This window comes from Pyrgilauda ruficollis, unplaced genomic scaffold (assembly GCF_017590135.1).
Source record: "Pyrgilauda ruficollis isolate IOZ18807 unplaced genomic scaffold, ASM1759013v1 scaffold10, whole genome shotgun sequence".
Classification (NCBI taxonomy): domain Eukaryota; kingdom Metazoa; phylum Chordata; class Aves; order Passeriformes; family Passeridae; genus Pyrgilauda; species Pyrgilauda ruficollis.
Window position 1 is genome coordinate 15,715,274 of NW_024508101.1, and position 22,738 is coordinate 15,738,011.

The 22,738-nt window shown below is 61.4% G+C and overlaps 5 protein-coding genes across 10 annotated transcripts in view; 1 reads left to right on the forward strand and 4 right to left on the reverse strand.

Annotated features, from left to right (window-relative positions):
• Positions 1 to 955: 955 nt before the first annotated feature.
• On the reverse strand, positions 956 to 10,523 carry ZMYND10 (zinc finger MYND-type containing 10). The gene is made up of 11 exons (XM_041465530.1): positions 10,393 to 10,523; positions 9,743 to 9,859; positions 8,619 to 8,672; positions 8,373 to 8,525; positions 6,322 to 6,410; positions 5,932 to 6,032; positions 4,486 to 4,658; positions 4,074 to 4,199; positions 2,232 to 2,353; positions 1,909 to 2,034; positions 956 to 1,295 (listed from the first exon to the last, which is right to left on the reverse strand). Exons 1-11 carry the CDS (start codon positions 10,462 to 10,464, stop codon positions 1,211 to 1,213), a joined length of 1,218 nt encoding a protein of 405 aa, XP_041321464.1. The 5' UTR covers positions 10,465 to 10,523; the 3' UTR covers positions 956 to 1,210.
• NPRL2 (NPR2 like, GATOR1 complex subunit) lies at positions 10,201 to 14,707 on the reverse strand. 3 transcript variants are annotated; one of them, XM_041465553.1, is made up of 11 exons: positions 14,513 to 14,707; positions 14,329 to 14,375; positions 13,682 to 13,850; positions 13,335 to 13,443; positions 12,917 to 13,053; positions 12,561 to 12,658; positions 12,442 to 12,478; positions 12,220 to 12,313; positions 12,028 to 12,145; positions 11,683 to 11,825; positions 10,201 to 11,429 (listed from the first exon to the last, which is right to left on the reverse strand). In XM_041465553.1, the coding sequence occupies exons 1-11, from the start codon at positions 14,582 to 14,584 to the stop codon at positions 11,362 to 11,364; spliced, it is 1,092 nt and encodes a 363-aa protein (XP_041321487.1). In that variant the 5' UTR covers positions 14,585 to 14,707; the 3' UTR covers positions 10,201 to 11,361. The 3 variants fall into 3 exon arrangements, with proteins under 3 accessions (XP_041321487.1, XP_041321478.1, XP_041321492.1); XM_041465544.1 differs by having other exon boundaries at positions 14,284 to 14,375; XM_041465558.1 differs by lacking the exon at positions 14,329 to 14,375 and having other exon boundaries at positions 14,513 to 14,642.
• LOC121352533 (cytochrome b561 domain-containing protein 2) lies at positions 14,699 to 17,053 on the forward strand. Of its 2 annotated transcripts, XR_005954951.1 has the most exons (4): positions 14,699 to 14,960; positions 15,047 to 15,084; positions 15,641 to 16,364; positions 16,458 to 17,053. XR_005954951.1 is itself a non-coding variant. In XM_041465584.1 (3 exons), exons 1-3 carry the CDS (start codon positions 14,834 to 14,836, stop codon positions 16,142 to 16,144), a joined length of 669 nt encoding a protein of 222 aa, XP_041321518.1. In that variant the 5' UTR covers positions 14,699 to 14,833; the 3' UTR covers positions 16,145 to 17,053. The 2 variants fall into 2 exon arrangements, 1 of the variants encoding a protein (XP_041321518.1); XM_041465584.1 differs by having other exon boundaries at positions 15,641 to 17,053.
• Positions 17,054 to 17,230: 177 nt separating this feature from the next.
• Positions 17,231 to 20,146, reverse strand: TMEM115 (transmembrane protein 115). Its single transcript, XM_041465572.1, has 2 exons — positions 19,110 to 20,146; positions 17,231 to 18,415 (listed from the first exon to the last, which is right to left on the reverse strand). The coding sequence occupies exons 1-2, from the start codon at positions 19,961 to 19,963 to the stop codon at positions 18,211 to 18,213; spliced, it is 1,059 nt and encodes a 352-aa protein (XP_041321506.1). The 5' UTR covers positions 19,964 to 20,146; the 3' UTR covers positions 17,231 to 18,210.
• Positions 20,147 to 20,595: 449 nt separating this feature from the next.
• The window catches only part of CACNA2D2 (calcium voltage-gated channel auxiliary subunit alpha2delta 2), a 210,788-nt gene continuing 208,645 nt past the window's right edge, over positions 20,596 to 22,738 (reverse strand). For all 3 annotated transcript variants that reach the window (XM_041465517.1, XM_041465508.1, XM_041465500.1), the window contains one exon: positions 20,596 to 22,725. In XM_041465517.1, coding sequence (XP_041321451.1) covers positions 22,597 to 22,725 — 129 coding nt within the window. In that variant the 3' untranslated portion in view covers positions 20,596 to 22,596. The remainder of the gene's footprint in view (positions 22,726 to 22,738) is intronic.

Sequence of the window (22,738 nt, forward strand, 5' to 3'; positions counted from 1 at the left end):
GCCGGGGCGGGGACCGGGAGGGGCCGCCCCGATCGGGCACCGCGGGGAAACTGAGGCAGGAGAGGACGGGGGGACGGCGCAATGCCCCGGGCTCCCGATCGCCAACTCCAGTCCCGGCGAGCCCGGCGGGGCGGGCTGGAGGCGGGGATGAGGTTCCCGGAGCCGCCGCGGAGGAAGGGGGGCCCGCTGCAGCCGCTCCGCTCTCTCTGCCTCTTCTCGCAGGAGAAGGACAGACTGCGCTCCCTGCCTCAGTTTCCCAGTGGGGAAGGGGCTGGAGGCACCCCTGGCGGCGGGTGAGCAGCAGACGGAGAGCTACGGAGAGCGCTCCTGCTCCCGCTGGCTGCAGCCCTGGACGTGCAGCCTGGCTTGGGTGAGGAGCTTCTTGAGCGCGGGCTGCTCAGCCGGGCTGCAGCCGGACCGAGATGGTTTCCTGCCTGCTCGCGGCTCCTGCAGCAGCAGCCCTGGTGCAAAGCCTATTTTTATGTCAGGGATTCTCCAGCACCCCCTCAGACAAAGGACATGGCCAACCTTTCCCAGCTGTGCTCAGACCAAGGCTCCAGCCTTTTGGCAGCAGCTGCTGACCAGTGAGAGGTGGGGATGCAGCCCAAGGCATCCCCACCAGTAAACCCTGTTTACTGGTAATGCTGGTGGGCAGGGGGCCAAGCCCTTCGTGCTAACATCACATCAAGGGAGAGGAAATGGGGTGAATTGTCCCTGCAAGGTGGGAGATGACAAATACCCAAGAAACTCTTTCTCACAGCAAGATGTTCAGGCAAACCACATCCTCTGCTCCTCACACTGCTCTAACAATGGTAAGAGGCAGCACAGAGGCCTTCTCACTCCCTTCCCTCCCCAGCTGCAGTAAGGTAACCACAACCTTATAGGCTTTTTCAGGTTCTCTGGGATTTCTGTTGTTGCAGAGGGGAAAATGGACACACGCCTCTCACTGTGTGGAAGGGAGGGGAGGAAGCAGTTTGTTACCTTCAGCTAGGAGAGAAAAAGCAGAAACCAAGCAGCTGTGGGATGCACAAGGAGGTTTATTGGAGAAGACAGCATGGTGGGGTGGTGGGAGAGGAGAGGCTAACCCTGGCTAGTGCTGCCTGGGGCTAGGAGCAGGCAGAAGGGGCCTTTGCCAGCTTTTTTCCAGCTCTGGGCTGCACACTGGGGGAACCTCTGCCTCTCTGGGCCAGATGCCAGACACCACTTTTCCTTACAGGTCATTCACACTCCTCGCCACCTCGGCCATCAGGTTGCAGGCAGGCTTGTGCTTCTGCCAGTGCTGCACCTGGCATGCCCTGCAGAGGGGGAAGCTGCTGTCAGGGGCACTGGAGTCACATCCATCTCTGGGGGCAAAGCAGCAAGAAGGACAAACTCCAGCACCCCACCTCTCTGGGAGAGAGCTGATACAGCCCAGCATTAGACCAAGAGGGGGGTGGATGTGGCCCCAGTCCTGGGGGTTAAGAAGGTTTAACACCAGACCTTGCCAGATGGTTCAGGACCAGAGATTTAATTTACTGCCACCGTCCCAGCTGCCACATCCCAGCCTGTCACCTGCACCCACAGGGTATGGGTGCTTTCCTACTGCTGCCCCACCAAGGCGGGGAGGAGGGAGGCAGTGTCACCACGGAAAACCCAGCCTGTCAGTGCTGTGCTGTGGGCAGAGGCAGTTCAGCACCTCACAGCTGCAACACAACCCTCACCAGCAGCACCTCCACCAGCACCCCAGCACATCAGCCTCCCAACAAAGTTAGAGAGGTACGTGGCCAGCAGAGAGCTAGTGGTGCTGAGCAGTAGTGGAACCCCTGGCTTTCCTTGGTCCTCCCACAGCATTCTCCAGTGAGACCTGTGGTGCTCTGGGGAGCACTGAGAGGCTGCAGGGGCCCCAAGGGGGTGGCAGGGCTCCCTTACCGTGAGCAGTACCACTCGTTCCGGCAGCGAGAGCAGCGCTTGGCTGCTTCTGCACCACACACCCTGCAGCGGGGCTTGTCGGGGGCCAGAGCCTCCATCATGTCCAGGCTGTAGGTCTGTGCCCACCTGTGCAGGCAGAGAGGGGTGAGGCTGCTTACAGGGAATGGCTGACCGGCAGTGAGCTGTCCCTGTTGCACCCTGCCACTGAGGGGACATCTCCAGCCAGTGCCACAGACCCCTCTGTCCTCCCAGTGCTGAGCTCCAACCCTGCTCATGGGGATACTGGCCCCACTGGGCACTCTGCACACCTGCTCCAGCCTCACCTGCGTGCCTGCAGCCTCAGCTCCTCCTCGGTGGGGCTGAAGGCATGCTTCACCTGGTGCTTGGCAATGGCCTCCCACTTCCCTGAGTTTTTCTTGAGGATATGGTCCCAGATGACAGGAACCTGGTGGGAGAGGTAGGGCAGGAGGAGGAGGTGTTAACAGCCTGAAAAGGGTGCTGTGGTCTGGGGAGAAGGCAGCCAGCCCGGGGCACAAGAAGCATGGCCCTGCAGGAGGGCAAGCAGAGGCAGAGGTGGTCAGGGTGTGCTTTTGGGTATGTGGAGGGGACACATCTACCCGCCAGTGGGCACTGAGGTGAAACAAGGCAAAATCTTTGGGGTCCAGCTGGGAATGGGTGTTCAGCCTTGAGGCCTGGGCTGCTGAGAAGGAAGGCCTGGGACCTCAGCACCCTGCGTGTGGCAGCGGCGTGAACCCCGTGCTCCAGAGCCGTTTGCCTGAGCAGATTTTTCCGCTCGTCACTTCCCTGAAGATGAACACCCGGGGAAGGGCTGGCTGGCCAGAAGGAAACATCCCAGCCAAGAGCAGCGTGCTGAGTTCAGGCTCTGGAGGGGACCACGCTGCTTCAAACAGTGCTGCCTTCTCCAGCAGAGTAAAAATAGCCAAGGAAGGGGAGGAGGCTGCTCTGGGAGCAGTCAAATGGAAAAAGGCAGTTCCTTAGCTTGGCTCAGCAACAAGGAGTGAGTTCAGCACTCTCTGGGCAGAGCAGGGAGCCATGTCTGTGCTTCCCACTGCCTCCCCATGGCTCAGCCCCAGCCTTGGCAGGGGCAGCACCAGCACAAAAGCAGAGCTATGGAGAAGGGCAGCAGCTGGAGGAGGTCCCCAGCATGGCAGCTGCTTGTCACTGCGCCACCAACACTGGCAGTCAAGGTATGGGTTGTGAATCCATGGCCACCCTGCTGCCATCCCCAGCCCCAACAGCTCAGCTTGCCAGTCTGCAGCTTCCCCAGCTCCAGCTCCCAGCCTGGGCCATGCCTCCAACTCAGCCACAGCCACCTCTGACAGGGCACACCACCCTCCTGCCAGGCCATACAGCCAGCTGCGATGGGGACAGCGTGCTCCCACTGGGGACAGCCCTGACAGCCACTGCCCAACAGACCCATCTCCTCAGGAAGCAGTGTGGGAGCCTCTGGCAGTGGGGAAGAGCCTCTGTGCTCCCAGCTCTTCTCAGCAGCCTCTCTGCAGACCTGCCCCCACACTCAGTTTCTCCCCTCAGCTCAAAAGAAGGCAGTAAGTAACACATAAAAACACTTTTCTCCAGAGATTACCACCACATGAATTAAAACCCCCGAGAACCTCTTGGCTGTTTAAAGACCTTCATGGCCTAACTCCCAAAGGCCCAGAAACCAGCTGGAACCAGTTTAACTCCAGACTATCACCAGATCATGGTGTCCCTCTGTACACAGTGTGCCAAGCAGCCTCAGACCAGGGCTGTAAAAGGGGACTTCCCTGGGGAGTCCAGAATTCAACAGGACAACACTCATAAATGTCAAATGAAGAGTTAATTGTCAAAACAAGCCAGTGCCTATGTCTGCCCCATGCAGCTGCCATCCCAGGGGCTCAGTGTGACCTGGAGAGCTGTTTATGACCCAGCATTTGTGCCTTTAGATGTGATTGCTTGGCCACTGCAGGGCAGGACAAGGCTCTCACGTCAGCCACAGGCAGCTTTGCTGGCAGTAAGGGTGTAACTGAAATGGGTACTTGGCTGCTTTCCCAGGGCATCATCACTCCAGAGCTGAGCTTGGTGGAAGAAAAAAGGGGTAGGGAGCCATCAGACTTATCCAGAGCAGCTGGATAAGTAGAGGTGAAGGAAAAGCCACACGATACCTGCTCCAGGATGAGATCCTTTTTGGGGGGAGCAGGGTCTGTCACTGCCAGGTAACTCAGGAATCTCTGCATCTCCACCAGGTTGGGCAGCTGGTCAATGAGGATGTCTGTCAGGAATGCACGGAGCTGTGGCCATGGAGGGGAGACAAAAGTGAATGGAGAGAGGTCAGGACAAGGCAGTCAGAGCTGGGGATGCAGCAGGGCAAGAGCAGGGATTAGAGGGGCAGAGAGACCAGTGGGGGTCTCACGAGGTGCACTCACAAACACGAGCTTTGCTGCTGCTGCTGCTACAGTGACAGAGCTCCCGTTCTCCCACCACTGGCTCTTGGAGCCCACAGTGAGGATGGGGGCAGATATCTGGAGATGCCCAGTGCTGGCAAGGGCCCAGGGCTGTCGTGCTGCAGGGTCCTACCTTGAGGAGCTGGCTCTTGTTGAAGCCATCGAAGCGGTATTTGCGCTGGCACTCGGGCCTGAGCAGGAGGTTGAGGAGGGCAAGCCACACCTGCCCATCGAGCTTGGTCATCTTCACCTGGTCCTCAGGGGGCACCACGTGCCATGTGCCATTCTCAAACTTCTTGAGCTTGCCTGAGGGACAGAAGAACCAGGGAGACACAGTGCTGCCTGGGGGAAGACAGCTCAGAAGGAGGATGCTGGCCTGTGCTCACTGCCTCGCTTCACCCTCTGCTTCTTCCTGCCTCAGCTTCCCCACCTTTTGCTCCACATAGCAGCCTACTTGGTACTGAGGCAAAATATTAGAGAACATGAAAAGCAGAAAAGACATGTATAAAACCAATATTGCTGTGGCAGGAACAAAAGATCCCTGAGATATCTCCCTCTGTACTTGGCCAGGAGTGTAGAGCACTGGTGGGCAGCAGGGCAGCCCATGCTGCAACAACAGAGTGGGTGGAGAGACCCATTCTGGGGTATGGGCCACTCTTCTTGAGTTCCCTCTGCCAGGCAAAGCCAGAAGCAGCATGACTGTAACAGATATGACAAAGCAAGCTCCAACAGCTACTGTGTGGCTCTAGGGGATGGAGCAGGATGTGACCCTGCATGTGCACAGCCTGGAAATGCCTTTGTGCTCGTCTCTTTCCAGTCCCTCCCTCGGGGCCCTGGATCAAAGCTCCCTCTCGCACCCCGAGCCCACAGGCAGGGAGAAGGGATGTGTTTCTGGCTGGAGGAAGGAGGAAAGCTCCCAGCTGGGCTGCTCCCGGCAGGCACAGCCACGTGCTTCCCTGAGCTCTTCCTGCCCTGTCCCCGCTGTGACCCCCGAGCGGGGCTGGGGCAGCGCGGGTTCCCACGCCCCAGCTGTGCCCCACCACAGGGAAGGCAGGGGGAGGCTGGGGGGCTCTGGGGGCGTGCCTGGCTGCAGAGGTGGGGGACGATGGCCAATGGGCACAGCCTGATCAGGGGCCTTTGGCAAGAGTGAAGCTCTGGGACCAGCAGCAGAATCAGGCAATGTTTGCTGCCTGGGAGAGACCACAGCTGGCTCCAGTGGGTGCTGCCCCAAAAGGTGCAGAGAAGCTGGGACTGGCACTCTGGTCTTTCTGTGTCCAGAAGAGTCCTCAGAGGAGCACGTGAGGCTGGCCGAGGTGCTCCGCTCCAGAGCTGGCTGCGATCACTCAGAAGAGACCCAGCCCTGTGTGAGGATCAGCTTTTGGGAGCACTGCTGGGCCCCCAGGCCAGCTGTGCTGCAGCTGCTCTCGAGCTGAACAGCTTCAGGCAGGGAGCACTGAGGAGCTGGAGGGGAGGGCAGAGGGGCAACACTCTGCAAGGGCTCCTACAGCAGATCCCTCAGTGGATGCACACCCCAGCACAGCAACAGGGTGTCCCAGAGACCATGGGGCATGATCCATACCTGCTTCCCAGCAGCTCCAGGGGCAATGCTCCACCAGCTCGACAAGGAGGCAGGGCAGGTTGTGGGTGTTCAGCATCCGTGTCAGAGCACTCAGGGGCAGACTGCAGAAATGACAGAAAGGGAGAAATGGCACTCACAGATGAATGCCAGAATTTGTATCTACAAATGCTCCCCGAGGCAACTGGGAGAGGCAGGAAAGAAACAATGGTCTGAGTTCCCAGGAGTACCGTGGAGCAGGGTGGACTGCTGCTGTGTTTGCCCCCCAGAGCACAGTGCCACTGCCACTGTGGACACAGCCAGCTGCTGAAGGGGCTGCAGGCACCCGCTGTGACCCCACAGGAATCCCATCCGGAGAGCTGGGCACATCCTCTGCTGCTCCTGGGCACCTACCTGTCCACCTGGTCAGTGATGAACCGCAGCACGGACAGGGCCTTCAGGGAAATCTCAAACTCCATCACCTCTGCCTGCTTCTGCAGCTCCTGTGGGGGGACAGGATCAGCCTTGGGATTTCAGGCCCCATTTCCCAGGAGCTACAGAGAGGCAGGCTGTTGACTGCATTGGTAACCACTGTCTGGGTAGGAAAACAGAGCCCTGAAAAACAGTTTCTTGTCTCAACTGTGCCAGCACTGCCTGTTTGCCAGCGCAGCCACAAAAGTGCTTGCAGCCTGCAGTTGCTCTTCCCTCATGTCCTTGCCCATAACGGGTCGTGGGTGGCTACTGACTGCAGTGCTCCTGCACAAGAACACCCCCTGAAAGGGGCTGGTCCCAAATTTTGCCTCTCTCCCTTTCTGGGACCATCTTGTGGCCCATGGCCCTGTGGAGACCTGTGAGGGTTGAAGGAGGGGAGAGCTGCATGATCAGCAGAGGAACCAGAGGAGGAGGAAGGGGAGGGAGGAACTTGGCCCTGGTGCAGCTGCAGTCCTGTGTCCACCCCTCTTGGATCTGCCTCTTCCCCCCAGCTTGGGAACAGCCAACTAGAAATCTGCCTGTGGTTATCCCAGCCCACAGCTGTGCCATGCTCTCCAGCCCAGGCTCCTTTCCTTCCCAGACAGCATGGACACCCCACTCAGCCCCCATCGGCCTGACCACTCTCTGACTCAGCCTCTTTCGAGGTGCCAAGTCCTTCTCCCCTGCTCAGGCAGAGCTTCTCTCCAGTCCCAGATGTAGCTCACACTTGGTGTGCAGAGCTCTGACCTCAGCTTCTTGTATTTCTCCAAAGAGCCACTGCAACAGTTGCCGTGCAGATTTCTGCGGGAAGCAGCTCTGTGCTCCCTGTACTGGTGCCCCACACGTTACTAACAGAGCCTTGTGCGCTCTTCCCTGCCTCCTTCCTCTCCAAACTGCCCTAGTGAGGTTTGTCCTACAGCTCCTCCTTGCATCCAGACCTCACCTCTGCTGCCTTGAGACAAGGACTATCTTTTGCCTGTGCTTCGAGGGGACAACAGAACAGGGGTTACCACCATATACAAAGGACAACAGGCTCCACAATCCAGGAGATGGCAGGAACAGCTTTTTCACAGGGGTTATTGAACACAGGGTCAGGAGAGGCTGGAATGAATCAGAGGAAACCAGGCTCTCTGGAAGATGAGTGCTTTTGAGAATCCTATTGGCTAGAAAAGGTCTGGGTTTTTGTGTTCGTGTGAAAAGCAGTAACAGAAACACCCCTTTCCCCTCCCCAGCTGGGAAAACATTTCCTGGAAAACATCCCTATTGTGCTCCAGATCCCTCCACTTCCTTCCCTTTTCTGAAAGAGAAGTATGTGCTTGGGCAACAAGCCAAAGCATGGAGGCGAGGGGAGGCCCAGGCTCTCCCTTTAACCCTGCTCTTCCAGATACTCCTCCTGATGTGCAGCTCCAGGTGCTGAGAAGCACCAGAGGCAAAGACAGCTCCTGCTCTGGGAAGGTGTGTGTGTGTGTCAGCCTGGGAATACCTCCTGGGAAAGCTCTGGGATCGCTGCTGGCCCAGACCAGCTCAGAGGAGGTGTTTCTCAGAGAACAAAGGAAGCTGGGGGAAGCACAAGAAGACAATTCCTGGTTGTTAGGAGAACTCTCTCATGGTTAACCCTGGCTGACTATACTGGCAGCCTGACCCAGGCTGGCTTCCCAGACTTCAGGGAGAGATATCCACACAGCTTCCAAGAGAAACAGCAAATGGCCAAAGCCCTCTACTGAATATTTTGCCCATCACCCCTCCAGCGTGTCCCATCCCAGAGCTCTGAGCATGTCCTGCAGGAAGCCTCAGGCTGGCACTAGCACCAGACAGGGCAGAAGCCAGGCTTCAGAGTGGATGCAGCCACAGGCACAGAGAAGCACCAGACACCCTCTGAGGTGGGCAGGAGATGCCAGGGCTGCAACCCACAAAAAGGCCTCCCTGTGCCTCTGCAGGCTGCCCACGTTCTTCACCACACATGTCCCCAGGGAGCTCCAGGGCTTTCTCCTCACCTGCATGGATGAGGGGCTGGCCAGAGGCTCAGCACAAAGCCCTGCTGAGGTCACTGCTGGTGCCTTGGTGCTCCGAGCTGCCAGCAGGGTCAGCTTGCGGTGGCAATAGTCGATCAAATCCAGTATGCTGTCCTCTGCCGACTCACAGATCTCCTGCACAGTGACAGGGGTTCCACACAGCATCAGTCCCCACAGTCTTCCACCCCCGGGGCTTTCCACCTGGGGAAAGCTGAACCTGTGTCTCACCTTGTGAAAGAACACTGTCTCCAGGAGGTTGATGATGGAGGCTTCATGGTGCAGCTGTGGGAGGAGAATGGCAAGAGTGAGTAACAGTGGAGCAGCACTGGGGACATGGCACTGGGACAGGGAAAAGGGCTTTTCTGAGAAGCTGCTTATGTAGCTGTGGCCAAAGAGAAAAATACAAGTGATGCAACCTTCAAAACAGCTCCAGTTCATGCAGTTCATGTTAATATTTATGCTGACATGCCTGTGACACTCCAACATGCCAATGGAGAGCCACACTTCCCAGCAGGCAGTGATCTTCAGGGCTCTTCAGCCTGTGCTGCGGGGGCAGGACAACCACTGCCCTCAGGCAAGCTGCAGGCTCTGGCACCAGAAAAGAGCTGGGACAGGGCTCTGCATGGCTGTGCTTCTCCCAGGCCTGGGACTGGGGCAGACAGCCTTGTCCAGGACTGGAAACTATGGAATAGCTGCCCTGAGGCAATCGGCTGCTCAGGGAAGGCACCACCTCGTCCCTGCAAGATGTTTGTCTGGACTGAAAATGGGTTAAAACCTCCAAGCCTCAGGGAGATTTTCCTTAGGTCAAGGGCTGCATCTCTCGGCAAGGAAGCCCAGATCTGGAGATCATTCCCTTGCCAAGAATGGCCAAAGGGACCACCGGTCCCAAGAGCTCAGTAAGAAAAAGTTACATTTTTGTTAGCCCAGAGGCACATAACACTGGAGAGCCTCTGGCAAGAGAAAAACAGTGCTCAGAGGGGGAAAACACCCCAGGGGTACCACTGCCTGGGAGCAGAGGCAGCACTGGGAGCCACAGCCAGGAGCACAGCTGCCTCCAGGAATGGCTTTTGCTCCATCCAGCAGCTCCTACAAGCCCCTGTGTGGGATTAGAGAGGGGACAGCTCTCCACCAGGCCAAGCTTCCCTGGGAGTGAGTCCCTGTCCCTCCTGGGGGAAAGGGCAGGGGCTCTATGGGCTTTGAGAGACCAGGCACTTCCCACTGTGTCCCACTGCCCCCCTCAGCCTGGTGAGATGCAGACCCTCAGCTCTGAGACCTTCAGGGTGGCATTTATTCTCAAGCACAGCAGTGCCTGAGCCATCTGCAGGCTCATTCCCACCACGCCCTGTACTCACCACCACATAGATGGGGAAGGTGCTCCTCGGCCTGAAGTCCTCCAGCCGGCACAGCACGGGAAAGACCTTGTGCTTCCAGATCTCCACGGAGATCAGCTCCCCAATGAGAACAGGAATCTAGACAGGGAAGGGATGGGGAAGTGAAGCCTTTCAGACCAGGGCAGCAGGGGGATCCAGTTGGTTGCTAATGGTCAGCCACACTGGAGTCACCCAGGGAGGAGGGTGGCCTTGGGGCACTCTGTACTCTTCCAGCTCACAAGAGAGCAGCTTCTCACAACAGGGCAGAGCTCCTGGGACTGCAGAGGGGAAAGGTGACCCCAAGGAGCTGGGCAGGTCCAGGCAACCTCACAGCCTGAGACTGGGACCCCTCAGGCATAGTGCAGAGACCTGCAACCAGAGGGACCAGTGTGTCAAGGAGACCAAAACAACCTCCAAGAGAGAAACCAGACACCAGCAAGTAGAAATACCATAGCTTGACCTTTAATTTTTTTAAAAAACAAAACTGGCACACCACCAATCAAACATCTCTTCCAGAGACACAACAGATTCTTCGGCACTTTATTCCAAAATTGCACAATGCCCACAGGGCAAGCCCAGCTGGAGGCTGAAGGCCCAGCATGGGGATCACTCCTGCACCCAGGGAGGCTCACCTTGGCATGGGTGACCAGCAGCTCGATGAGGAGCTGCTCCTGGCCTGCTGAAGCGCTCAGGATGCCGTGCATGTTGAGCTTCTCCACGTACTCGTGCTGCCGAAGCCACCTGAGGGCAGCCAGGAGGACAGCAGTGCCACAGAGCTCTGGTGGCTGGCTTGGCGAGGGTCCCTCGTGCAGGGAAACCTGCTCCTGCAACCCCCAACCCCACGCTGTGCCCTGAGCCTGGGGCTGCAGCTCCACTGGACAGCCCTGCCCTCCTGGCTGCGCCCCCAGCACCCTCACTGGGGACACCACAGAGCAGGGGGAGCCTCTCCATCACCCCTACACCCTCACAGACACTCAGACCTGGGACCCCTCCTCACCCTGGCCCCTCCAATCTCCCCCAGTCCTCGCAGGAATGCTCCAGAATTGCAGCCCCTTCTCTCACCCCACCCCACCCCTCTGGGGTCACCTCAAAACCAGGACTCCTCCTCTCTACCCAAAACCTTCTGGGAACCCCTCCTTACCCCCACCGTGACCCCCGGGAAGGCCCCAAAACTGGGCCCCCTCCTGTGCTCCCACAGCCCCAAAAGTGACCCCCCGCATTTAAAGTCCCTCTTTCATGTTCTCCCCCCATAGACACGCCATTGCCGTGTCCCCGCACCCCTGCCCGCCGACGTCCCGGAGCTCGGAGCCCTGCAGGGCTCGCACCAGCGCCTCGGCCTCGGCGGGCGGCAGCGGCCCGGGCACGGCGGCCATGGCGTCCGCGTCGCTGTGGCAACGGCGCCACCGCCACCGCCACCGCCCCCGCCCCTCCTGGGGCCGGAGGACTCGCTGCGGGCCGGCTGCAGCAACGGCGCGGGGCGGCCTCTGGTGCCCCCTGGCGGCGCGGAGGAGCGGCCGCACCAGCGGGGCGCTCCGGGGACACGTGGCGGGGACAGCGGGGGACAGCGGGGGGACACGGCTCTAGCGGGGGCTATCGCTGCGTCACTTCCAACACACGATGATGTTGGGGTCGTTCTCCAGGCGCTCATCCAGCTCCTTGTAACTCATGCCTAGGGAGTAAGACAGTGGGGGGTCAGAGGGCTGGTGTACTCCCCAAGTCCTGCCCCCGGCAATATGGGCTTGGCAGCCTGGCTGGGAGAAGAGCCTGGCCCACAGTCCCTTCTCCCTGTAGTCTGAAGGCTCCCAAAGGGGCAAGAACCCAGGAGCAGTGCACAGCTGTGGGCAGGCAGACACCCCCGTGTGTCCCACCGGCCCTGGGGCTCACACCGAGCAGAGGATCCCGTGGGTCCCACGGATCCGTACCGGTCTTGCAGCAGATCTCGTCGTAGCTGTGGCAGCCCGTGTACAGCCGGGCTGGGTGGCTGCGCTCGTCCCGGGCCACCTTGACAGGGTATTTCTGGAGCCGCCGGATAAGGCCCTTCATCAAACCAAACTGGATGAGCCTCCTGGGGACGAGGAGGGAAGAGACTGAGACCACAATGCCGAGGTGCCAAATGCTCCAGCTCTCCACATTCCCTTCTGTTCCATATGCCCCACCACTGCCTCACGTTTCCTACCCTACACACAGAGGGGTTGAGTTCCTGCTCACTCTCTCTGCCACCCCCAGTGTCACCACTGCCCTTAGGGACTGATCAGGAGAGCTCTGACCTCTCATCCACCCTCTGGAGCTGCAGGGTGTAGCGGGAGATGAGGTCTCGCACGGTGGTGCCAGGGCTCAGCCCGCAGTACAGCTGGAAGACATCCCTGAGGCTGGCTCGCTTGTGGCCTGCAAGGACAAGTCACCATTCAGCTGCCCTGTCCCCCAGCCTGGGCCAGCATCCCCAGGCAGGGTCACTGTACCTTGTTTGGTGACATAGGACAGACACTCTTCCTGCAGGCACTTGTCATCCACCAGGTCCTGGACCTTCGGTGTGGTGCAGTAGACATTGGAGTACTGGAGGATGATGGAAAAGCAGCCCTGCTCAGCTGTAGCTCTGAGACAGGCCCAGCCCACTCCAACCCTGCTGTTCACCCTCCCAGGCACTGCCCAAATCCCGCTCCCAGCCCCACGGCCCGACCCACCTGGAGTATGGAGACAAGTGTGACAACCCCGTAGTACCTGCAGATGGACAGGGAAAGGTGAGAGGTGCTCCCAGGCAGCACCCCCCTCCTGGGGCTGAGCAGCCCCTGCAGGCACTCACAGCAGGTTCTGCACGGCGATGCGCACCAGGTTCAGCTCCACGTCGGCCTCCGCCGAAATCTTCTGGACGTGCCGGAATCCATCGATGTAGGGCAGGATCTGGGAGGGCACGAGGTAACAGGGCAGAGAGCAGTGAGGCATCACCCTGAAGCCCACGCAGCTCCCCTGGGTCTGGGATGGGCAGGCTCCATCCCCAGTGTGCTTCAGCCTTGTGCTGGTGAATGATTTGCTCACAGGCCCAAGCACAAAGCCAAGGGCAGCACCAAACCATGGACATAAACGTGGGGATCTCCAGGACAGCCCAACACCCCTGATGGTCTGGAAACAGATCCCCTTCAAAGCGTAAAGCACACGGACCTGCTGCGTGGTGAGATCCCACTGAGAGTTGAAGAAGTCATCCTTGTCCTGGGTGAAGACAGGGACATCGTACTCCTGCACGATGGGGGGGTCTGGGCGCTGCTCAATCACCTTCAGGTGGATGGTGTTTGACTCATCTGCCCGGGACAGGGAACGCTCAGTCTCCGTGCAAAACAGTGCTCCCTCAGCAGCTTGCAACCATCAATCCCAGGACACCACAGTGGCACACAGAACAAGGTCTTTGCAGCCCATAACCCCATCCCACACGTCCCTTGGAGCCAGGTAGGGCAAGGCTGGCTCAGACACCCCCAGCTCCAAGCACAGACAGGCAGGGAGCTACAGGGAGCAGCACAGGCAGAGCCAGCCTGGGCAGGGAATGGCCCAGCTGTCTCCCAGCATGGCCCTGTCCTTGCCATACCTATGGGCAGGGTGCATTTCCCTTTGGCATTCAGCTCCTCCAGCAGGATGGTCATGATGGGAACCAGCTTCTGTTTACTCTCCTCGTTGGAGATGAATCCACTTTCCAGCTGAAGAGAGCAGAAAGTCAAGTCAGCTCTTCCCTACAGGATTACTAGCTACAGGAGCCCAGATCCTGTTCTCCTTTAGAGCAGAAGTGATCTGTAGGAAACCAGCACAACCCCCTCCTCACTGTAAAACCAGCCCGTCCCAGCAGTGCCCAGCGGCCCCAATGCTCCAGGACCCTGCTGAGCTGCCCACGCTCTGCGGGGCGGATTGGGAGGCAGGCTGGCCGTGCCCAGGCCTCACCTCGAGCGTGGTGAGGTACCCAGCCAGCTTCTTCACGATGGGCTCCAGCGCGCAGGCCTTGGCTCTGGCGTCGCACACAAAGCCCAGGTTGAAGAGCAGAGCGTTCCGGCTGTACTTCTTGTGCTCGATGCACACGGGGCAGCCGATCAGCTTCTTCTCCATGGCCGTCCTGTGGGGACACCTGCGACCTGCACCTACACCCTCAGGGAGCCTCGAGTTCCCCGCAAGGATGGCTCCCAGCTGGCTCTGCAGGTATTGGCTTTATATTGCAGGAAAAATGATGCCTAAGCCCTACACGCTCAGAGTGCAAATCACAGTCTGAAGGGGGAGCGGGGAGGAAAGAGTCAGCCCTCAGAAAAGGAAACTGTCTCCTTTGGAAACCAGCACAGCCCTCCTGACTGCTCTGACTTTCCTGGATTTAAGGCTGGTGGAGCGGCAGATGCAGCACCAGCCACCCCGCAGATGTGACCACCCACCCTCTGCACGGCTACCGGGGGCACCGCAGCCGGCCTCGGGGCCGGGAGCCCGGCAGGGCCACACCGCCGAGCTGAGCGCACCGAGCCGGCGGGCCCGGGGCAGGGCCGGGCTCTGCCCGCACTCACACGGTGATCAGCTTGTTCTGCAGCTCGGGCTTCGTGATCACGTACACCTGGATGGTGTCAAACAGCTCCCGGGAGATGAAGTCCTCGGGGACCTGCGGCGGCACAGGAGGCTCCGTTCCAGCCGAGCCCCGTCCCTCTCCGGGAGCACCCACCACCCCTGCCCTGCGCCCGCCCCGGCCCGGCCCCAGCCCCCCGCCGCGGGCAGCGCCCCGGGCCGCTCGCCCCGCACCTGGTAGGTGATTTTGGGCCCCAGCGTGGGGTGGAACTCGCTGAAGAACACGCACTCGATGCGGCCACCCATGGCGGAGCGGAGCGGCCCGGCACCAGCCCCGCCGGCCACCGTAGCGCCGCTCCCGCGGAATCACACGGCCGCGCTCAATATGAGGGCGGGGCGGGCCCTCATATTGAGCGACAGCACTTCCCGCCACTCAGCGGCGGCGCAGCGCAGTGGGGCGGGTCTTAGCGCTGACGGACAGCCCGCCTCATCCAATCGGAGCCCGCGCCGCGGCCCGGCCATGTCGGCAGCGGCGGTTCCGCCCGCCCGGCCAACATGGCCCTGACGGCCGAGACCGAGTCCCGCCTGTACCGCTCGCTGCGCGTGGTCTCCGGCGCCGCCGCGCACCTCGTGGCGCTGGGATTCCCCGCCGCCGTGGCCGTGCTGGCGCGGCCAGGATCCAGTGAGTGCCGGCGGGGCCGGGGCCCGGGGCGCGGGGAGGGCCGGATGTCTCAGCTCACCTCAGCTCACCCTGCGCTTCCCTTGCAGGTCTCTTCTCCTGGCACCCGCTGCTCATGGCCCTCGCGGTAAGTGCCGCTGCCCCGGTCACCGCCCCGCTGCCGTGGGGCAGGCAGGGGCCGTGCCGGCGGAGTCCCTGGGTGGTGGGTGCCGAGCCCCGGGAGCCCCCGGCTGATGGGAGGCTGAGCCCCGGGCGGTAGGTGCCCAGCCCCGGGAGCGAGCAGCCAAGGGCAGCAGCTCCTCGGCGGTGGGTGCCCAGCCCGAGGAAGGAGGAGAGAATCCCCACCATGCAAAGCCTGGAGCTGGCAGTGCTGGAGCACCACCATGAGGGGCCGGGTGGCCTCTTCCTGCCCAGTGTCCCGTCCCCTTCTACCCAACAAACTCCTCACCAGCCCTGGCAAGCTCCTGCCGGGGCCGGGGGAGGCTCCCCACGGGAAAGACATTTGGAAGAGAAACCCACCAGCCTTCTCACTGCCTCAGTTAAGGACAAAACTACCTTCAGAAAGGAGAAAGTAAGTGTTGAGTGCTCTGGCCACGGGAGCCCCGGGCGGTGGGTGCCCAGCCCCGGGAGCCCCGGCGCAGGGGCATTTGGCCGGTGCCAATGCCGCTGCCCTCTGCCCCCAGTTCTCGTTCCTGATGACGGAAGCGCTGCTGATCTTCTCCCCGGAGACCTCGCTGCTGCGCTCCTTCTCCCGCAAGGTCCGAGTGCGGGTGCACTGGGCCCTGCAGCTGCTCGCCCTGCTCTGCGCGCTCCTGGGGCTGGGAATCATTACCTACAACAAGCACCTGAACGGCAAGGGCCACTTTGTCACCTGGCACGGGCTGACGGGGCTGCTGGCCGTGCTGTACACGGGCGGGCAGTGCGCCGGCGGCGTGCTCCTGCTCTACCCTAAGCTGATGAAGAACTGGACGCTGGCCAAGCTGAAGCTGTACCACGCAACCTCAGGGCTGGTGGGCTACCTGCTGGGCTGTGCCAGCCTGATGCTGGGCATGTGCTCCCTCTGGTTCACCACCACGGTGACCGGTGCCTCGTGGTACCTCGCTATGCTGTGTCCCCTCGTCACCAGCCTGGTTATCATGAACCAGGTGAGCAATGCGTACCTGTACCGCAAGCGCAGCCAGCACTGAGGGCTTGGTGCTGACCTGAACTTCCCAGAGCGAGCTGGGTCTCCCCTTGGAGAGAGCTGGCAGCCCCCCTGCTCGCACAGGGTCTCCTTGGAACTTGGTTTCTACCTACTCGTCTTTCCTTAGTCCTGGATTGTCCGTAGTGTCTTGTCCCTGGGGAGCAGCCGCTCCAGATGCGTGTGACACCTCACCCCTGCCTCAGTGGGGATGCTCCCTGGCACAGGTAAAGCTGCCAGTCCCTGTGGCAGCTTGGTGCTCAGTGCTGGGAAATGGAGGGCTCACTCAGGATTCCTGCTCCTTTTCCCTTCCCACGCAGGGCTGCTTCGGAGCAGGCAGGCCAGGAGCCATCCTGGTGAGGAGGGCAGGGAGTCCCTTCTCTCCCGGGAAGCTGCAGCAGGCACCACGCTGCCTCTCCTGCCACGGGGGCAGCTTGACAGGAAAGCACAGGGCACGGTTGTGGCTTCAGCCCTGGCAGGGCTGGGGCAGGGTGGTGGCACCCGAGCAACGGTACAGCAGCACGTGTGTCCCCATGGCACGGGCAGTCCCTGGGATCAGAGCGGGCAGCTCTGCCCCAAGGCCCTGGGTCTGGACGCCCAGTGCCACGCACAAACCCCTCCTCCGTGGGCTGGGCTCGGCCTGCTGGGGTGGGGTCAGTTTACAGAGCAAATTACTGAGCTGGGCTGTGAGCGTGCAGCCAGCAAGTCATAGGGAACAGTGTGAGCACAGCCGGAGACACAGACCTGGGCAATGAACCCTTGGGAAGGCAGGAAGAAACCTCCTTGCTGGCACAACAGCGTTCCTTCCAGCACGCATCCTGCTCCCGGCAGGGCTGGAGAGCTGGGAGCGGCTCCCAGGCTGAAAAATTCCTCTGTATCCAGAGCTTTTATTCAATAAAAATTTCAGGCAGCTAGAGTGCAACAAGCCCTCTTTACTTCTTGGGTGGGATGACTTTTGGGGTGCAGGCAGACATCTCTCCCTGCTGGGAGCACCTGGGAAGAAAGCCCCTCCCTGGTCTCTTGACAAGAGCCCCAGGGGCTGCTCGGGGCCGGGTCCCCCACCCTGCCCATGCTCTGCTGCAGGAGCCAGCGCTTTCAAAGAACTCTTTATTGATACCCAAATGTCTGTGTTCTTCCCATTTGACAAAACCTTCTCATGTGGTCCTTTAAAAAAATAATCATGACACTGCTGATCCGCATCCCGGGCTGGGAATTGCCCACTGGATCAGGAGCTGTGGAGGCTGTTGCAGGGAGCATCCTCTCCATCCAGGAAAAAAACTCCATCAACAAAGAGGGAGGGAAAAGAAAGGGGGAGCCCATATTCTACCTGCAGGAAAGAAAACCTGCTGCCAGAGGAAGCAGCTAGAGTCCCACTGTAAAATTAATTCCAGCTTCTAGTGTAATCTGGCAAACGGATTAGCCGGGGAGCAGCCAAGGGCAGCAGCTCCTCGCAGGGGGAGGGGGCAGGAGAGGAAGGAGGAGAGAATCCCCACCATGCAAAGCCTGGAGCTGGCAGTGCTGGAGCACCACCATGAGGGGCCGGGTGGCCTCTTCCTGCCCAGTGTCCCGTCCCCTTCTACCCAACAAACTCCTCACCAGCCCTGGCAAGCTCCTGCCGGGGCCGGGGGAGGCTCCCCACGGGAAAGACATTTGGAAGAGAAACCCACCAGCCTTCTCACTGCCTCAATTAAGGACAAAACTACCTTCAGAAAGGAGAAAGTAAGTGTTGAGTGCTCTGGCCAAGCCCTGGCACAGAGGAGAAGCTGACTTCGATCCCACGAGGGCCAGCACAGCGGCTTGGGGCAGGGATCAGCCCCGTGTCCCTCTCCCAGAACAGCCCCCGCCGCCTGCAACGACTCCACGGCCTGCCCCGGCTGAGGGAGTGGCTCCAGGAATCCCTGTCCTCACGGTGGTGGCAGTGTCACTGTCCCGGGTGCCTGGTGCTGGCCGCGAGCAGCAGCGAAGCGTTGGAATGAGGTATCCCCCTGCCTGTGCCGGGAGGAGCCCCCGCCCCCGGGGGACGCGAGGGGGATTAGCAGCTCTCCAACGGAGACAGGGCGGGAAGGGGGCCGCTCACAGCTGGGCCGGGGCGTCCTGGAAGCTGATGAGGTTGGACTCCTGGCCAGGGCTCTTCCCAGCCGTGCCGGGCTCGGGCAGCAGTGGGCTGTCAGCCTTCGCTGCTGCTGTTGCCTCCTCCTCCTCATCCTCCATGCTGGGCCAGGCTGACTGGTCCTCCACTCGCTTCAGCCGCTCGTTCAGAGCCTTCAGGGCCAGCTGCCTGCAGGACAAGGGCACGTGGGCAGGTTAACCCCGGGTCAAGGGCTCTGCCCCACGGGGCACTGTGCCAGTCAGTCCCTGGCTCCTCCCCAGCAGGAAAGGGTGAGTAGTGCTGGGGAAGACCTGGAGTGCCTGGGACTGCTCCACAGAAATCCACTCCGGCTCTCGGACTTCTCACACGGAGTTTTCATGCTACGTGGAGGCTGTCAGCACAAGGGCAGCTCCGGGAATGGGGAATAAAGGCATAAAGCAGGGCACGGAAAAGGGAGTGCCAGCACCCTGTCCAAACCCTCTTGCCAGAAGTCAGGAAGGCCAGTGCTGGCTGTGCTGGAGGGCTGGGGTGTGGGGCTGACTCACTGCCCTCCCCTGGGCCAGGGTGAACTGGTGGAAGGCTGCCACGAGTAGGGGTTGTCACTGTCCCAGACTGTCCCCCTTTCTTCTGCAGGGACCCCTAACCTTGTCTGCCCCTTTCCCAGGGTCTCCCCTGCCTTTCCATTGCTGCTCCATATCTGGAAGAGCAGAATAATGTCCCACCAGCTCCCTGAAATGCTCCTCACCACCTCCGTGGCAGACCACATGCAGAAGGCCCCTCCTGCACCTAAATCTCCCCCCTCCTCCTCGGCTGGATTTTAAAGTGTACCCTCGCTGTCCCTAAACACGATCCCCAAGGGCAGGGCAGGGCAGGGCAGGGGTACCTTCTCCTCTCGGCGTCCTGGGGGTCTGTACCCGGCAGGCTGATGGTGATGGAGGACGGGGCACCCACGTCGTAGCGCTTGACGGTCTTGCGGCACAACCGGACCTTCACCAGCACGCTGTGCACCAGGTTGGCCACCAGACCCACCACGGGCTGCAGGATCTCGGGGAAGAAAGTGGCGAAGGCGAAGTGGTCGCTCATGTCTCCGCGGCCTCTACTGTGCCGCTGGTAGAAGCGCAGATAGACCCAGCTGGAGAGGAGCCCGAAGCCGTACGAGGCCAGTACATTGCTCTCGACGAGGGCAGCGAGCCGCAGCAGAGCCAGGAGCAGGAGCAGGAGCATGGGGACAGCCTTCATTCTGACCTGAGGCACCTTCAGTACGGTGCTGTCCCCCATCGTCTGCTTGAGGGCCACCAAGACCCCCCCGAGGAAGCCCAGGCCGCCGTGGATGCGGACGGCGAACAGATAGTGGAGGTGGAAGGAGGCCACATAGGTGAGGAAGTAGGCGAGGGCCGCCAGGAGCCCCACGGAGATGTTCACCACGGCGAAGAAGACGAGGAGCTCCAGCGCGCCCCAGAGGGGCTCCAGCAGCCGCCCGGCCGTCCCCAGCGTGGCCAGGCTGGCCGCCAGCCCCCAGGCGCGCTCCTCCACCAGCCCGTGCGTCAGCAGCGTCCACACCCAGAAGTTGGGGGGCAGGAGGTAGCCGGGCGTCACCCCCAGCCCGTAGGCCGTGTCCAGCCCGAAGGAGAGCAGGTACAGCAGCACCACGGCGGCGCTCAGCGACTTCACCACCACGCTGGTGCCGGCCAGCGCCGCCAGGAAGTGCTGCCGGGCCACCGGCAGGTACCGCCGCATCTTCGGCCCCGCGGGCGGGACGGGGCGGCCCCGCGGGGGCTGCCCGGCCCCACCCGCCCGCCTCCCCGCGCCGGGCCCCGCGCAGCCCCCGGCCGGCCCCGGTGTGTCCCCCCGCCGCCGCCGCCGCCCCGGGCCAGGCCGCGCTCGGACCCTCTGCTGGGCCAGGCCGGGCGCGGACAAACAGGGCCGCTGCACATGCGCGGAACGGGGGCGACGGGGCGGAGCTGCCGTGGGGCGGGGCCAGGGCGCCGCGAGGCACGTCGGGACTTGTAGTCCGGCCACGTTGGCAGCGCGGGGCGACACCGGATACACGTCCGGGGGACACGGGGTGACACGGACATCGGAGGACACCGAAACGGGAGGACATGGGACAAACGAGCGACACGGGCGTGGGGGAGACGGGGGGGAAGACACCGACACAGGGGGACACGGAGGGACGTGGGGGAGAGAGGTGGCAGAACACGGTCATGGGGTGCGCACATGGGGGACAAACCCCGGGAGAGGGGGATGTGGACACGGGTGGGCTGGACACGGAGCGCACTAGGGGACAGTGACCCCCTGCAACAGGGCGACACGGGTGCGGCGACACGGGCATGGAGTGGGGCGTGGGCAGGGTGACAGTCCTGCGGGGGCACAGGGAGATGGGGCTGAGCCCCTGCTGTGCCCCAGCCCTGCCGTGAGCCCACGGCTCTGCGGGGTCCCTGTCCCGTGTCCCTGCCCCCCGAGGTGCAGCAGCTGAGGGCAGTGTCCCACCTGGCAGCAGCCCCCCGATATCCTGTGCCCCCCCATGCTGTGCCCCCCCAGCCGTGCCCACGGCCCCGGGCAATGATGCAGCCACCGCCTGTGAAGTGAAAATATGAACATTATTTAATAACTGAGTCTCTGTAATAAACCATTTGAAAATATTTTACAAGGAGTCACACGCACGATATCTTACAAATTGTCTTTTTGTTGTTTTTTTTTTTTTTTTACAGAAGGGTTGGGAAACTAAAAAAAAAAAAAAAACCCAAAGAAATTAAAAATAAATTAAAGAAAATCAATTAAAAACCCAATGCCTTTGAATGAGCAGAGAGAAGCTTTTGGGTGGGGACAGGGCAGGAGGTGACCCCGGCGGGACGGGGGGCCCGGGGCCACGCCGCCCGTTCGTCTCATTGGTTTTTAACTTAAAATAGACTATATATGTATATATTTATAGGTATGTATAGTGGTGGTTTTCTGGCAGAGCACCTAACTAGACTACAGAAGTACACACACTCCCGGTAACACAGAGCCATCTGTTCAAACACGGTTCCCAGAGACAGTAACCAAACACACACTGAAAAAGCTACAAGCAGAATGACCATTAATTAACCCCAGCACTAATTAGCGCCTGGCGCCCTCCCCAGGCCCCCCGGGGTGGCCATGCCGGGAGGGCTCCCCTGGACCCGGTCGATGGGGTGGCTCTGAGCGGGGTGCCCCGGGGGGGTGAGGGTCCCCAGGGCTGCCCAGGGACCCCCGGCACTGCCGGGAGCGGGGGTGGCACCCCGGGTGTCACAGCTGTCACCCCGCTCCGGGCCCCGCCGCACCTCTCCTGGCCGCGTTTGTGGGGTGCAGCGGGCTCTGAGGGGTGCGGGGCAGAGCAGCCGCGCCGTCCCCTGCTCGGATTGACTGGGGGCAGCCCCCCCGGGATGCCCCGGTGTGAGCCCCAGCACCGCTGCGGGGCCACCTCCTGTCCCGGTGCCCCCGGGACGGGCACGGCCCTTCTGGGGACATGTGGCACCGCCCGCTCCGCTTGGCACTCGAGCACGTGCGGCACGTCCCGCGCTGGGGCGTGTGGCGTGACCCCCGGGACACGGGGACACGGGGCATGTCCCCCGGGGACGGGCAGCCCGGCCCGGCCAGCGCGGCCGCTTTGGCAGGGCAGGGCCCCGCGCAGGGCTGGAGGCGGGGGCAGGGTGAGCGGGCAGGATTCACAGTGATCTGCAGAACGGAAAAGAAACAAAACACATTTCCCCCCCTCCTTTTCACCCCAGTATCTGTGCCCAAGGACGCTGAGCCCAGCGCAGCGGCCGGGGCTCCCTCGTGCCCGGCAAAGGCCACTGTCCCCGAGCTGTCCCTGCCCGCTCGCAGCCCCAGCCCGCAGGGATGAGCCCGCGGGGATGCTGCAGCTGCCCCTCACGCCCTGGGGCCGGCACCGCCAGAACAAATGATACTGACCCGCACAGTCAAGTCCTTTCTTTCTTTCTTTTCTTTTTTTTCCCATGTGTCCTCGTTGCTGACAATAAACCCCGCCGGTCTCCAGGTGAAAATGTTGGAAACTCGATGTAGAAAGATCTGCTTTAAAATCTTCAGGCTAAAAAAATAGGCGAGGTGGATGGGGGGGTCGCGGGCGGAGGACACCGACGCCACTTTTCCAAGTCCGAGTGGCCGGGAGGGGGAGGGCGCGACGCCGGGGCACCGTGCCGGTCCCCGCTCTGCCGGGAGCCCCTGCCCCCGCACCCGGCTCTTCTTTGGCTGCGGCCGGCGGGGAGAGCGGGGCGGCACCGGGGGTCCCCGAGGCGGCGGAGGGGACGTCGCTCCCGCTCCACCGGGCCGGGGAGGAGCATGGAGATGGAAGTTGAAAGAAAAGAGAGCTGGCGGGGGCGGCCGGGGGGCTAAAGGCAGGCGGCCGGGGGCAGTGGGTGCCGGCTGGTGCTGGAGTAGAGGAGCAGCAGCTGCAGCGAGAGCAGGACCCCCAGGGAGGGGGAGAAGGAAGCCCCTCGGCCGCAGTCTGAGGTATCTTCCTGCGGGGGTGAA